This window comes from Gymnoscopelus braueri, assembly GCF_963280865.1.
Source record: "Gymnoscopelus braueri genome assembly, chromosome: 22".
In the NCBI taxonomy this organism is placed as follows: domain Eukaryota; kingdom Metazoa; phylum Chordata; class Actinopteri; order Myctophiformes; family Myctophidae; genus Gymnoscopelus; species Gymnoscopelus braueri.
Genome location: NC_137624.1, coordinates 38,713,672 through 38,726,704, shown reverse-complemented (window position 1 = coordinate 38,726,704; position 13,033 = coordinate 38,713,672). Strand labels below are relative to the sequence as shown.

At 42.6% G+C, this 13,033-nt stretch overlaps 2 protein-coding genes across 2 annotated transcripts in view; one reads left to right on the top strand and one right to left on the bottom strand.

Moving 5' to 3' along the window:
• LOC308078723 (elongation factor 2b-like) overlaps positions 1-2,431 on the top strand; it is a gene marked incomplete at its 3' end in the record, with an annotated part of 2,677 nt that extends 246 nt beyond the window's left edge. The window contains exon 1 of the mRNA XM_080420028.1: positions 1-2,431. This exon is cut by the window's left edge and continues 246 nt beyond it. Coding sequence (XP_080276154.1) covers positions 1-2,431 — 2,431 coding nt within the window.
• The window catches only part of LOC308079001 (poly [ADP-ribose] polymerase tankyrase-1-like), a gene marked incomplete at both ends in the record, with an annotated part of 111,111 nt that overhangs the window by 77,022 nt on the left and 21,056 nt on the right, over positions 1-13,033 (bottom strand). The gene's annotated exons all lie outside the window — the stretch shown is intronic.

The window sequence follows — 13,033 nt, the reverse complement described above, 5'->3', positions numbered from 1 at the left end:
CGCCGGAGAGACTCGTTTCACCGACACGCGCAAAGACGAGCAGGAACGCTGCATCACCATCAAGTCCACCGCCATCTCTTTGTTCTATGAGCTGAGCGAGAACGACTTGGCCTTCATCAGTCAGCGCAAAGACGGCACCGGTTTCCTGATTAACCTGGTCGATTCCCCCGGGCACGTTGATTTCTCCTCTGAGGTGACCGCCGCTCTCCGTGTCACTGACGGAGCCCTGGTTGTTGTGGATTGTGTGTCTGGCGTCTGTGTGCAGACCAAGACCGTGCTGCAGCAGGCCATTCTGGAGCGCATTAAGCCCATCCTGATGTTGAATAAGATGGACCGTGCCTTGCTGGAGCTGCAGCTGGACCCTGAGTCGCTCTACCAGACATTCCAACGTATCGTTGAGAACGTCAACGTCATCATCTCCACCTATGTGGAGGACGATAGTTCTGGACCTATGGGTAATATCATGGTCGACCCAGTCAACGGTACAGTTGGCTTTGGTTCTGGTCTCCATAGCTGGGCCTTCACCCTCAAGCAATTTGCTGAGAAATATGTAGCCAAGGTTTCTGCCAGGAATGGCAATGCATCGATGACGCCAGATGAGCGTTGCAAGAAGGTAGAGGATATGATGAAGAAGCTGTGGGGCGATAGGTATTATGACCCTGAAGCTTGTAAGTTCAGCAAGACTTCTAATGGACCCAACGGCAAGCAATTTCCTCGAACGTTTAACTACTTCGTCCTGGATCCCATCTTCAAGCTGTTTGATGCCATCATGAACTTCAAGAAGGAGGAGACAGTCAAGCTGATTGAAAAACTGGAAATCAAGCTGGATAAGGACGACAAGGAGAAGGAGGGCAAGCCCCTGCTGAAGGCTGTGATGCGTAGCTGGCTGCCTGCCGGAGAGGCTCTGCTTCAGATGATCACCATCCACCTGCCTTCCCCCGTCACGGCCCAGCGGTACCGTTGTGAGCTGCTCTATGAAGGACCTCAGGACGATGAGGTTGCTAAAGGTATCAAGGAATGTGACCCCAACGCTCCACTGATGATGTACATCTCTAAGATGGTGCCCAGCGGTGACAAGGGTTTCTATGCTTTTGGACGTGTCTTCTCTGGCTGTGTCAAAAGTGGCATCAAGGTGCGCATTATGGGACCAAACTTCACCTATGGAAAGAAGGATGATCTCATTATAAAACCAATTCAGAGGACCGTTCTGATGATGGGCCGTCATACAGAGACCATCGATGATTGTCCATGTGGGAACCTTGTAGGTCTTGTGGGTGTGGACAAGTTCCTTGTCAAGACCGGGACCATCACCACTTTTGAGCAGGCCCACAATATGAAGATGATGAAGTTTAGTGTCAGCCCCGTGGTGAGAGTGGCTGTGAAGGCAAAGAGTGTGTCTGACCTGCCTAAGCTGGTGGAGGGCCTGAAGCGTCTGTCCAAGTCTGACCCCATGGTACAGATTATCACCGAAGAAAGTGGAGAGCAAATCATCGCTGGAGCTGGAGAGCTGCATTTAGAGATCTGCCTTAAAGACCTTGAGGAGGAATATGCCTGCGTTCCACTCGAGAAATCCGACCCCGTGGTGGCCTACAGGGAGACAGTCACTGAGGAGTCGTCGATCATGTGCTTGTCCAAATCCCCCAACAAGCACAACCGTCTGTACATGAAGGCCCGTCCCTTCCCCGAGGGTCTCGCCGAGGACATTGAAAAGGGCACAGTCGGTGAAAGTCAGGACTTTAAGATTCGCGGCCGTTACCTAGCCGACACGTATGGCTGGGACGTCAACGAGGCTCGTAAGATCTGGTGCTTCGGACCCGACACAAAAGGACCCAACGTTCTAGTGGACGTGACCAAGGGAGTGCAGTATCTGAACGAGATCAAGGACAGCATCACCAGCGCCTTCCAGTGGGCCACCCAGAAGGGTGTCCTGTGTGAGGAGAACATGCGCGCGTGTCGCTTCGACATCCACGACGTCACCCTGCACACGGACGCCATCCACCGCGGTGGCGGCCAGATCATCGACACGGCTCGCAGGGCACTGCTCGCCTCCCAGCTCACGGCCGCACCCAGGCTCATGGAGCCGGTTTACCTGGTCGAGATCCAGTGTCCCGAGGCGGTGGTCGGAGGAATCTACGGCGTGTTGAACAGGAAACGCGGCGAAGTGATCGAAGAGATCAAGGAAATGGACAGGCCCGTGTTCGTCGTCAAGGCCTGGCTGCCGGTGAACGAGTCGTTCGGTTTCACGGCCGACCTGCGCGCCGCCACCGGCGGCCAGGCGTTCCCACAGTGCTCGTTTGACCACTGGCAGGTGCTTCCGGGAGACCCCATGGACAGCGCGTCCAAGCCGGCTCAGATCATCGCTGCGACGCGCAAGCGCAAGTCTCTCAAAGAAGGCATGCCTGAGTTAGACAAATACTTGGACAAGCTGTGAAAGGGCTCATCCACCACTTCCTTCTCCCCTCGCTCCCTCCACATTGAATGGTAGGGACGATTATGGATTTTGATTGGTACGATTATTAGTGAGAGAAATAAACACTATTAGCCAAATAATACAAACTTGTCATAAATAAAAATGAACAAAAAAAAAAGTAAATATTTTTTTTCCCCATTGCACGTTCCCCCCCCCCCGCACAATTATACTGAGCCACTACAGTATATTATTTATTCTGACGTTTTGAATCGTGATTCACACACATTGGGTGCCAGAATGTTATAATAACAGAATACGTTCCGTGCCGGGAATCTCACCGTTAAGCTCCATTGTGCTGTTTAAAGCTGTAGACTCCATGACGAGCGATGCATGAAAAAAAAAAGCATGCCTCCATTTTACCCGATGGTCCTGGCTGACGGCCGGAACGATAACATCTTTCACGCGAGTAACAATTGCGGAGCGATCGCGGATGCAAAATTAGTTGTTTTCCACAACGTAAAAAGTTTGGGAGTTATAGGCGTTTTAGAGAAGGAAGCAGATGGGGAGCCATGTTTTTCACACGATGATCCATCTGGCCCTTCTCAGAATCGCCTAGGGTGATCCCAGAGCTGCTATAGCCCCTCCCGCATGGAAATAAACGAAAAAAACAAAAAGATTAAAAAAAAAACATATATACCTGTATACGTTTTTTAGGAAAGTTGTCACTCCACGGGTGTATTTGCAAAACCGTATTAATACGGTTTTGGCACTCAATGTGTTAATAGTAAAACCGGTTAATAGTCCCATCCCTAAGCGCTGGTTCTCAACACCGAGTCCACGGACACTTATTGGTCCATATGGTTACATGTGTACACTTTCAGAGTTGAATTAACGCTACTGAGGATTTTACAGTGTAGATTGGGGTCCCCGAGATAAGCAAATGAGGGTCCGTGGCCTAATGCATATAAAAACTGGGGGTCTCGGACTCGGTCTTTGAAATTAAAATGGTTGAGAATCACTGAAACGACCCTGGAACCCCAACCTACACTGTCATATAGGGCTGTCACAATTATGACATTTTACTTGACGATTGATAATTGTCACTCAAATAAATGCGAATAACGATTTAACCCATTAAGACCTCAGGCGATTCTTAAAAATGTTTTCTAAACCCTAAAATTTTGAAAAAAAAAAAAAAAAAAAAATCAAGATCAAGATTTTTTAAAAATAGCAGATCTACAAGCTCATAGCGCGGCACTCGGTGCCGCGCTATGAGCTTGTATATCTGCTATTTTTTAATAGCCAAATAAATCTAAAGTGACACAGATGCGTTCCAGGTCTTAATGGGTTAATTGTGTTTCTGTCGTTGAACATTATTGGAACATTATGAATAAAAACGTTTAGCCTTCGTAAACAAAAGTTGCACAGGGCAGATATGACAAATAACACATATTTACTACTTAAATAAATAAACATTAATAGTGGAAATAGCCGATCTAAAGGATCAAAAGGGGTCGCATCGCGATGCGTTTTAAATAAAACGCGTTTAGTAAATCATTGCAATCAGGCGAAAATAGTAATAGTGACAGGCCTGTCACTATTGTGCTTATTTAACTCTGAGAGGAGTAGCTCTCGGACAGTGTTGCCAAGTCTGCTTATTATAAGCAACTTTGGGCTTTTTCTATAGTTGCTTGTAAATATTGGGAGTTGCGGGTTGCTTTTTTTGGGGGGGCTCGTTTCCAACGTGTAGTTACTTATTTGGGCTTTATTCCCAGTGTTGTTTAAACCAGTGGTTCTAAAACATTTTCATGTCAAGGACCCCCAAATGAATAATGTATTTCTCTGCAGACAGACCCCCGTCTGAAAAAATGTTGTGCCAGGGACCCCCACACAAGATTTGTCTTATGAATCATTTTTAACAACACAAATCCTACAAAGCGCCCTATACACGAGGTAAAACCGGTCGCTACTTTTGGGCTTGTTTTCATAGAACCTGGCCACTTGTTTCTCTCGCGAAATCTGGCAACGCTGCTTTCGCCGTCACAGGCTGTTAAGGGTTCATCCTCCGGATAACTTGATGTTAGCCTCGCTCAGTCCCTCAGAGGGAACATCAGCATTATGGCTGAGCAATAAACAGAGAATATATCCAAGCTACAGATGGCCTTCAGGATACGCTTTATAACCGGTAACCAAAACTCGTCATCGGTTAACCCATTAAATCCGGGCTATTGAAAAATAGCAGATCTACAACGTTCAGGGCATACCTGCCAGCACTGGCCTATATATGGAGATCCCCATAAATGGAGACGATCGACCTACGAAGTCGTCATAAAGACCCAAGAGAGACCCAAGACGTGTCATAGATACGGAGTCTGACATCAGTGAACCCTTCCCAGAAACTTCATATATGGAGATAACCGTCACGTCACAAACGCGCGTGCGTGCGTGCGTGCGTGCGTGCGTGCGTGCGTGCGTGTCCGACAGACCAACCTAAAAAAAAAGGCTAAGGCCAGTGTGCCAGGGTGCTGTATTTCTGTAACGCCACTAGATGGAGGCAGTGGGCCTTGTGGATCACAGGTCATGTTGCAGAACGCGCTTGTACAGTCTTTAACACGCGTAATCTATCGTGCACAAAACCTACACAGTCAAATTGGATGTGTTTTATATCCAATAAATTCTTGTTTTAATTTTAATTCATTGGAGGTTGGACAGGGTGGAAACTTTGCCCAAATATGAAGGTTGCCGACGTCACGGACGGTACTGACGTCATAGATGACTGACGTCATGCACTAGCCTCATGGACAGGGTTGCCAGGTCTGCTTATTATAATTTCCCTGCAATATTTTATTTGAAAATAGCCGATCTACAAGCGACGCGTTGTGAGCTTGTAGATCTGCTATTTTCAAATAGCTGATGTATGTGTTAAAGTGCTCATGTGGCCCATAGTCGCTTCTTTTGGGCTGGTTTTCCTACACCTGGTTGCTTGTTTCTCTCACAGAATCTGGCAACACTGCTCATGGATGGGAAGGATGGGTCATTATTAGACCCCGTCGTGTTGTGGTGTATCTCTCTCCTTCTCATAAGCGGTGGCGGAAAAAAGCACTCGTATTTTTTTTACGTAAGTAAAAGTATCAATACTGCAATGTAGACATACTCTGTTACAAGTAAACGTCCCCGAATTCAAAATGTACTTTAGTAAAAAGTAAAAAGAATTGGTATCAAAATGTACAAAAAGTACCAAAAGTAGAAAGTGCTCATTATGCAGAATGTCCCATTTCACAAGTTTTCAAATGTATAAAATGTATTCAAATATTTTGAAAATAGCAGATCTACAAGCTCACAATGTGTCGCATCGCATGTTTTGTGATAGTAATCGAAAATCTACAAAGTAACTAGTAACTAAAGTTTTCAAATAATAGTGGAGAAAAAGTACAAAAGTTGTCTCTAAGATGTAGTGGAAATCTGTCTGTCTGTCTGTCTCTCTGTCTGTCTGTCTCTCTCTCTCTGCCACAAGTCTTTTGTGTGGCTGACAGCCTATCATATCGTCCCCCCGTGGCTCATTTTCCGAGGATGAAGAATCAGGAGAAGAAAGGGGACAGCGTGGATCCCACACAGATCCCCAGGCTGAAGGTTGTGTAATTTTCGACTCATTGGCTCCTAATCCCTGCACCTCCCTCACCTTCTGGCTCAGTGACAGCGTGGCAATTTTCAAAGGACTTTTATATATTTTGGCCATTTGAAAACGACATATTTTGAGATGGGGGTCGGCGGTCAAATACATATCATTTTGGGGGTCCTTGACATGGAAAAGTTGGAGCAACAACACTGATATAGCAACATACTGTTTTGTTCCAGGGACCCCCCCAGAAGCAAAGATTGGAGTTGCAAATGTTTGCTTTAAACTATATTCAAAGAGTTGCACAAATGTTCAAGATTTTTAAAGAAATGGCAGATATACCATATGGCAGATATGGTATATCTAAAACAAAGGTATGGCTCGCAACTCACTTTAATGCTCCAGGTTTTATTTCACAACAAACAGCTTGATACGACGTTTCGACCCTTTCGGTCTTTTTCAAGTATAAACAAGAACAGGAAATGACCTCTTTTTATACAGGAACAAATGATTTTGGTTACCAGCCCCACCTGGTGATCAGGGGCGGTACCAAGACTTGATCAACATTTTGTCAAGAGACAACTAATCAAAAGACAACATTTCATCTTTTACATTTTACAGAGTATTAACATTTTCTTGATTTTTTACAACTATTTTTTAGAAAAAAGACTTTAGTAAAGATTAAAAACAGTAGAAAACTCAATTCATTTGATTCAACAGACAGGTAATAAGGACTAAGCTTACTATCTGCTGACAAATATTTTCCAAAAAATATTCCTCCAAAGAAATATACTTCATATTACTACATATTTCATGAAATGCATTTCTCAAGAAATACTCCCTAGAAACTATATATCTTTTGACCCGGTCCAGATCATAGCCACTGTGTACCACAAGTTACAAGCAAAAACAACAAAAGGAAAAGAAAAGTTAACGTTTTACAACCTACACACATACAACTCCCTTCTTTGGCTTGTTTATAAATATGGCCTAATATCAAAGTCCTCATTGAGTCCTGTTGGTGCCATGGTTTTAAGATAATATGGTATATCTGCCATTTTTGAATAGCCCAAATAAATCTAAAATGACCACTTTTATTTTCATATATTCGACCGGGAACCGCATACTGTGTCATTTTAAAATGTCTTTGGGCTATTCAAAAATAGCAGATATACAAGCTCACAGCGCGGCACCGAGTGCCGCACTGTGAGCTTGTAGATCTGCTATTTTTGAAAAATCGTTGTTTACATTTTTTTACACGAATCTTTGCTTCTGGAGATTTTACAAATGTCTTCTAAATACTACGTTTTTGGAAAATAATAATATCAGTGGTTCGGTTCTCAAACCTTTTTCATGTCAAGGACCCCAAAAATGCCATGTATTTGGCTGCGGACCCCCATCTCAAAATATTTTGTTACAGGGACCCCTCAGAAGCAAAGATTTGAATTAAAAATGTTCTCTTTAAAAATGTATATATAAATTCAAAAGATTTGCACAAATTCTCACGATTTTTCTAAAAAATGACACACAGATGCTTTCCCGGTCTTAACTCTTTTATTGCCAAAAACGGGAATTCCCGTCCGATGGCTCTATGGCTCTCATGGCCACGGACGGAAATGACGAAATTATAAAAAAAAAAAAAAATGATATATTTTTTTTTATAATGTTTTCTTTTATATAATTTTTTCTTTTATATATATATATATATATATATATTTTTTTTTTGCTCTTGTTTTTTTTTGGTTTATCTCAAAGGAACTAGGAGATAACGCTATCCAAAAAAATGCTGCTCCATTCACTTCGATGTTAAAAAGCAAACGGAGGAAAAATGCACCTTTTTCCTGGCACTGGGACAACACAAGTGCCAATAAATCTGGCAATGAAAGAGTTAATGGGTTAATCCCAGTATTTCTACCGTGAGTTTTTGGAATTAAACACGATTGTTGGGTTCCCCATTGAATAGCTGCCTGGGCTGGACGCTAAGGCTTCAAACCAAAGCCATCGATATAGCAACATCTACACGGGTCATTTTACATTTTAACCACTTTAACCATTATTTTTATACTTTGGCTATTCAAAAATAGCAGATCTACAAGCTCATAGCGCGGCACCGAGTGCCGCGCTATGAGCTTGTAGATCTGCTATTTTGGGAAAAAATCTTGAAAATGTGTGCAAATCTTTGAATGCATAATTATTTTAGAGCGAACATTTTTTAACTCAAATCTTTGCTCCTGGGGGGTCCCTGGAACAACATATTATGAAATGGGGGTCCTTGACATGGAAAAAGTTTGAGAACCACTGATATTATAGCAACATAAGTTTAAAATGAAAAAAAAAAACTGTTAGGATTTAGAAGACACTTGTAGAATCCCCCCAGAAGCAAATATTTGAGTTAAAAATGTTTGAGTTAAAAAAAATATACATATATATTCAAAGATTTGCACACATTTTCACCGTTTTTGTCGAGAAAAAAAAAGTGAAAGCTCATAGCGCGTCACTTATGCCGCGCTATGAGCTTGTAGATCTGCTATTTTTGAATAGCCCAAAGAAATCTAAAATGACAGAGATGCATGCGTTCCCGGATTGAATGGGTTAATTGAACGCACAGAGTGTAAAAACTGACCTGTAAGCACCCACACTGACTGTGTGCGTGTGCGTGTGCGTGTGCGTGTGCGTGTGCGTGTGTGTGCGCGTGTGCGTGCGCGTGTGGACTTAAGTTGGTCGTAGAGAATTGATCTCCCTGAGGCCCATTAGAAGCTAGTCTGTGAATACCAAGCAGAGAGAGGTAATTAATAGCAGCTAATGGACTCTCTCTTTCTCTAGCTGTAGTCTCTCTCTCTGTTACCACCCCCCCCTCTCTCCCCCTCTCTCTCTTTCTCTCTCTCTCTGTGTGCAAGGTTAGGAACAGTTCTCCTAATGCAAACTGTGGTGAAATACCCCCCTCTCTCTCTCTCCGCTTCACTAGTAAACAGGCCTCTAGTTGGCTTCCAGAGCCAAAAAGCAGGCAATGTCTGCAATACGTTGGGGTATGCAGTGGTGTAAATAAAGTAACTAAGTACATTTACTCAAGTGCTGTACTTAAGTACAGTTTTGAGTTTTGGAGTATTTCCAATTTTCAATACTTTTACTTCTACTCCACTACATCTCAGAGGCAAATAATGTACTTTTACTGCAATAAAATTATTTGACAACTTTAGTTAATATTAGTTACTTTGTAGATTTAGATCATTATTACAAAACATACATTAAAGGAGAGATCCGGAACCTGGCGTCTGTGGAAGAAGTAAGCAACCAAGCATCATCTCGTTCTGCATTAACGATAGCTCGTTCGCGACATTCAGTGCACGTTTGAGTATCATGAGAGTCCACAATGAGCAGTAGTAGAGAAAATACTAACTTTGCATCGGTTATAATAGACGATTTTCACTCTTACACGGGCTCCCATTATGCCAACGGAGGGGGTCGAAAAAATGACGACACGGGACTCTCTGAAATAACTCAACGTCCCTTTCAATGATGGTGAGTGATTAGCGACACATCAAAGATAACACTTAAAATGGGCGGATCTCTCCTTTAACCACGTTCAGCCCAATATATACATTTCAGCCATTTGAAAATAGCCGAAAAATAGCCGTTGGGCGAAAGGGCCTAGTCTGTGTGGAGTTTGCATGTTCTCCCCGTGTCTCCTAGGGTAGTTAATACCCTCACAAAAAACATGCAGTAATCCTGGTCGCTATACCGCCTCCCCCATGACAGCCGGGGCGCCTGATGGAGAAGGGAAGGGAACTGGTTGGAATATCGTGTTCCTTCCACGCGCTACGTCCTACTGGGGAAACTCCCCCCTGTCAGGTGACAAGAAGGAAAGAACTTTTTCATGTCAAGGACCCCCAGATTGACATTTATTAGCCTGCGGACCCCCATTTGAAAAGATATGCCAGGGACCCCCATAAGAGAAGATTTTTTTCAGCTCTATAGCAGTGATTCTGCCCCCTGTTTGACATGCATTAGGCTACGGACCCCCATTTAATGGCATTTCTATCTCTGGGACCCCAATTTATATAGTAAAATCAATGTTAATTTAACTCTGAGAGTGTACAAATGGAACCAAATGGACCGGTTAGGGTCCATTTGGTTCCATTTGTACACTCTCAGAGTTACAGACCCATAAGGGTCCATTTGGTTCCATTTGTACACTCTCAGAGTTACAGACCCATAAGGGTCCATTTGGTTCCTAATCTATCATTTAGCTGGGGACCCCCTGGAACTCCCTCAAGGACCCCTGGGGGTCCCCGGACCCCACTTTGAGAACCAATGCTGTACATTATCTGCTTTCATGTGTCAACCTACGCCTTGTTAGTTAGGCTATGCTGCTGTAGCCTACGGATTAAACAGGTGTTCTGTGTTAATAAACACATGTTTACAAAATCTAATTTTTATCATCATTAGGGCTTTGATGCTAATTCTAAACATGAAGGCTGCAGTTGTGGTGCTTATATAGCTTATAGATCTGCATCTACTTTAGCAATTTTTTTTATTTGAATCCTGAAAACATATTTTGACATGGGGGTCAAATACATATAATTTTGGGCGTCCTTGACATGAAAAGCCACCGTTCTCAAAGGGGAGAGCGGACAACGAGAAGACTTGCTGCACGATCAATGGCGACCGATACACAGACCTATCTTCTTACTGTACATTTCTACAACAACAAGCAACACCACCACTTGCTTTGTCTCTCCTGTGGTGCAGGGAATCAGAAGGGCCAACAATCAAAATGTCAAAGGAAATAATTAATTCCCGCATAGCACACAGACTGATTACCCCTGCAAGTGAAACGATTAAAAAAAAACAAAAAACATCGACATTTCCGTCTCAAGATAAGCCAACCATAAAGTGACACTGATTTAACCCTTTGAGACCTGGAACGCATCTGTGTCATTTTTTTATTTGAGCTAAAAAAGCATTATTTTACACTTTGGGCTATTCAACAATAGCAGATATACAAGCTCATAGCGCGGCACCGAGTGCCGCGCTACGAGCTTGTAGATCTGCTATTTTTGAAAAATCTTGAAAATGTGTGCAAATCTTTGAATATGTATTGTTTTAAAGCGAACATTTTTAACTAAAATCTTTGCTTCTGGGGGGTCGCTGGAACAAAATGTTTTGAGATGGGGGGGTCGGCGGGCCAAATGCATATCATGTTGGGGGTCCTTGACATGAAAAGGTTTGAGCACCACTGATTCAGAATACTGTTGGGATTTTAGAAGACATTATTTTGTAAGAATCGGCTTCAGGTCTTAATGGCTTTAAAATAGCCCAGAATTCTAATGCTCCACAGCTGTGTTGGAGGTGAGTTCAGCATATTCGCACACACACACACACACACACACACACACACACACACACACACACACACACACACACACACACACACACACACACACACACACACACACACACACACACACACACACACACACACACACACACACACACACACACACACACACACACACACACACACACACACACACACACACTTAGTGATTCCCTCAACATACACTAGTAGTATAGTCATATACATTTACCCCAAAAATGACTTTTTCTTATGGATTAGTCACCCCATGGAGACTTGAATTCACGGATATTATTTTGTTTTTGTCGCATTCCTAAAGGTCGTTACACACCGGCGAATATGCAAATATACGCAAAATTCGGACTCGTTCCGAATAATCAAAAGACGCTTTTTCGCTTCGCTTTTTCGCTCCATGTAAGCTTGCATTGACTTTATAAGGTTTTTAAAAAAAACATATTATTCGCATGAAAAAAAAATCGCCCCGGTGTGTAAGGAGCTTAAGCCAATAATGTGATGACCAGCGGACCCGGTAGGCAGCGGTTCCGGTAGGAGACACAAAGGAGACTTCTTTGTGTCTCCTACCGGAACCGCTGCCAGTCATCAAATTATTGTCTTAGGAATGAGACAAAAACACATATCAAAAAAGTGATTTTTTGGGTGAACTATCCCTTTAAACTAGGGGGTGTGCCGTATAATTTCACGATACGATACACGATATTGGGCTCACGATATCGATACGATATGAGAGTGAGTAGACGGTCGTAAATGGCCGGACCAATTATATAGGAGATAATGGTTGACAATGGGAGAAGTGCTCCCTTAGAACAAGTTAAAATGTAATGTATTCATTGTTTGGCATTTAGGGTCTATGCTTAGGCGGCGAGCCAGAACTCATATATCCATGACGGTAACAAACTTCCAGCGTTCCCTCTGGCCAGTGGTGGAAGAAGTACTCTGATATTTTACTTAAGTAAAAGTAGCAATACCACAATATAAAAAATACGCTGTTACAAGCAAAAGTGTTCAAAATGTTACTTGAGTATGAGTACGAAAGTATTGGCATCAAAATATACTTAAAGTACCAAAAGTAGAAGTACTCAAAAGTTTGAAAATAGCAGATCTATAAGCTCACAACGCGTCGCATTGCGACGCGTTGTGAGCTTGTAGATCTGCTATTTTCAAATAGCCTGGGTATTAAATTGGGCTAAAGTGGTTAATGTATGTTTTATATTGTAAAAATGTATATCTGCAAAGTAACTAGTAACTAAAGTTTCCAAATAATTGTAGTGGAGTAAAAGTACAATATTTGCCTCTGAGATGTAGTGGAGTAGAAGTAAAATTATTGAACATTGGAAATACTCCAGTAAAGTAAAAATACCTCAAAATTGTACTTAAGTACAGTACTTGAGTACATGTACTTAAGTTACTTTACACCACTGCCTCTGGAAATTTTAACATTTTTGAATCCAATTTTCTGTGCTTTTACTTCTACTCCTCCACTACATCTCAGGGGCAGATATACTACAAACTATTAAAAAAATACTACTTCAAAAGATTTTTAAACATTTGAAAACGTGTGAAATAGGACATTCTGCATAATGAGTACTTTCTACTTTTGGTACTTCAAGAACATTTTGAAACTTTTACTCAA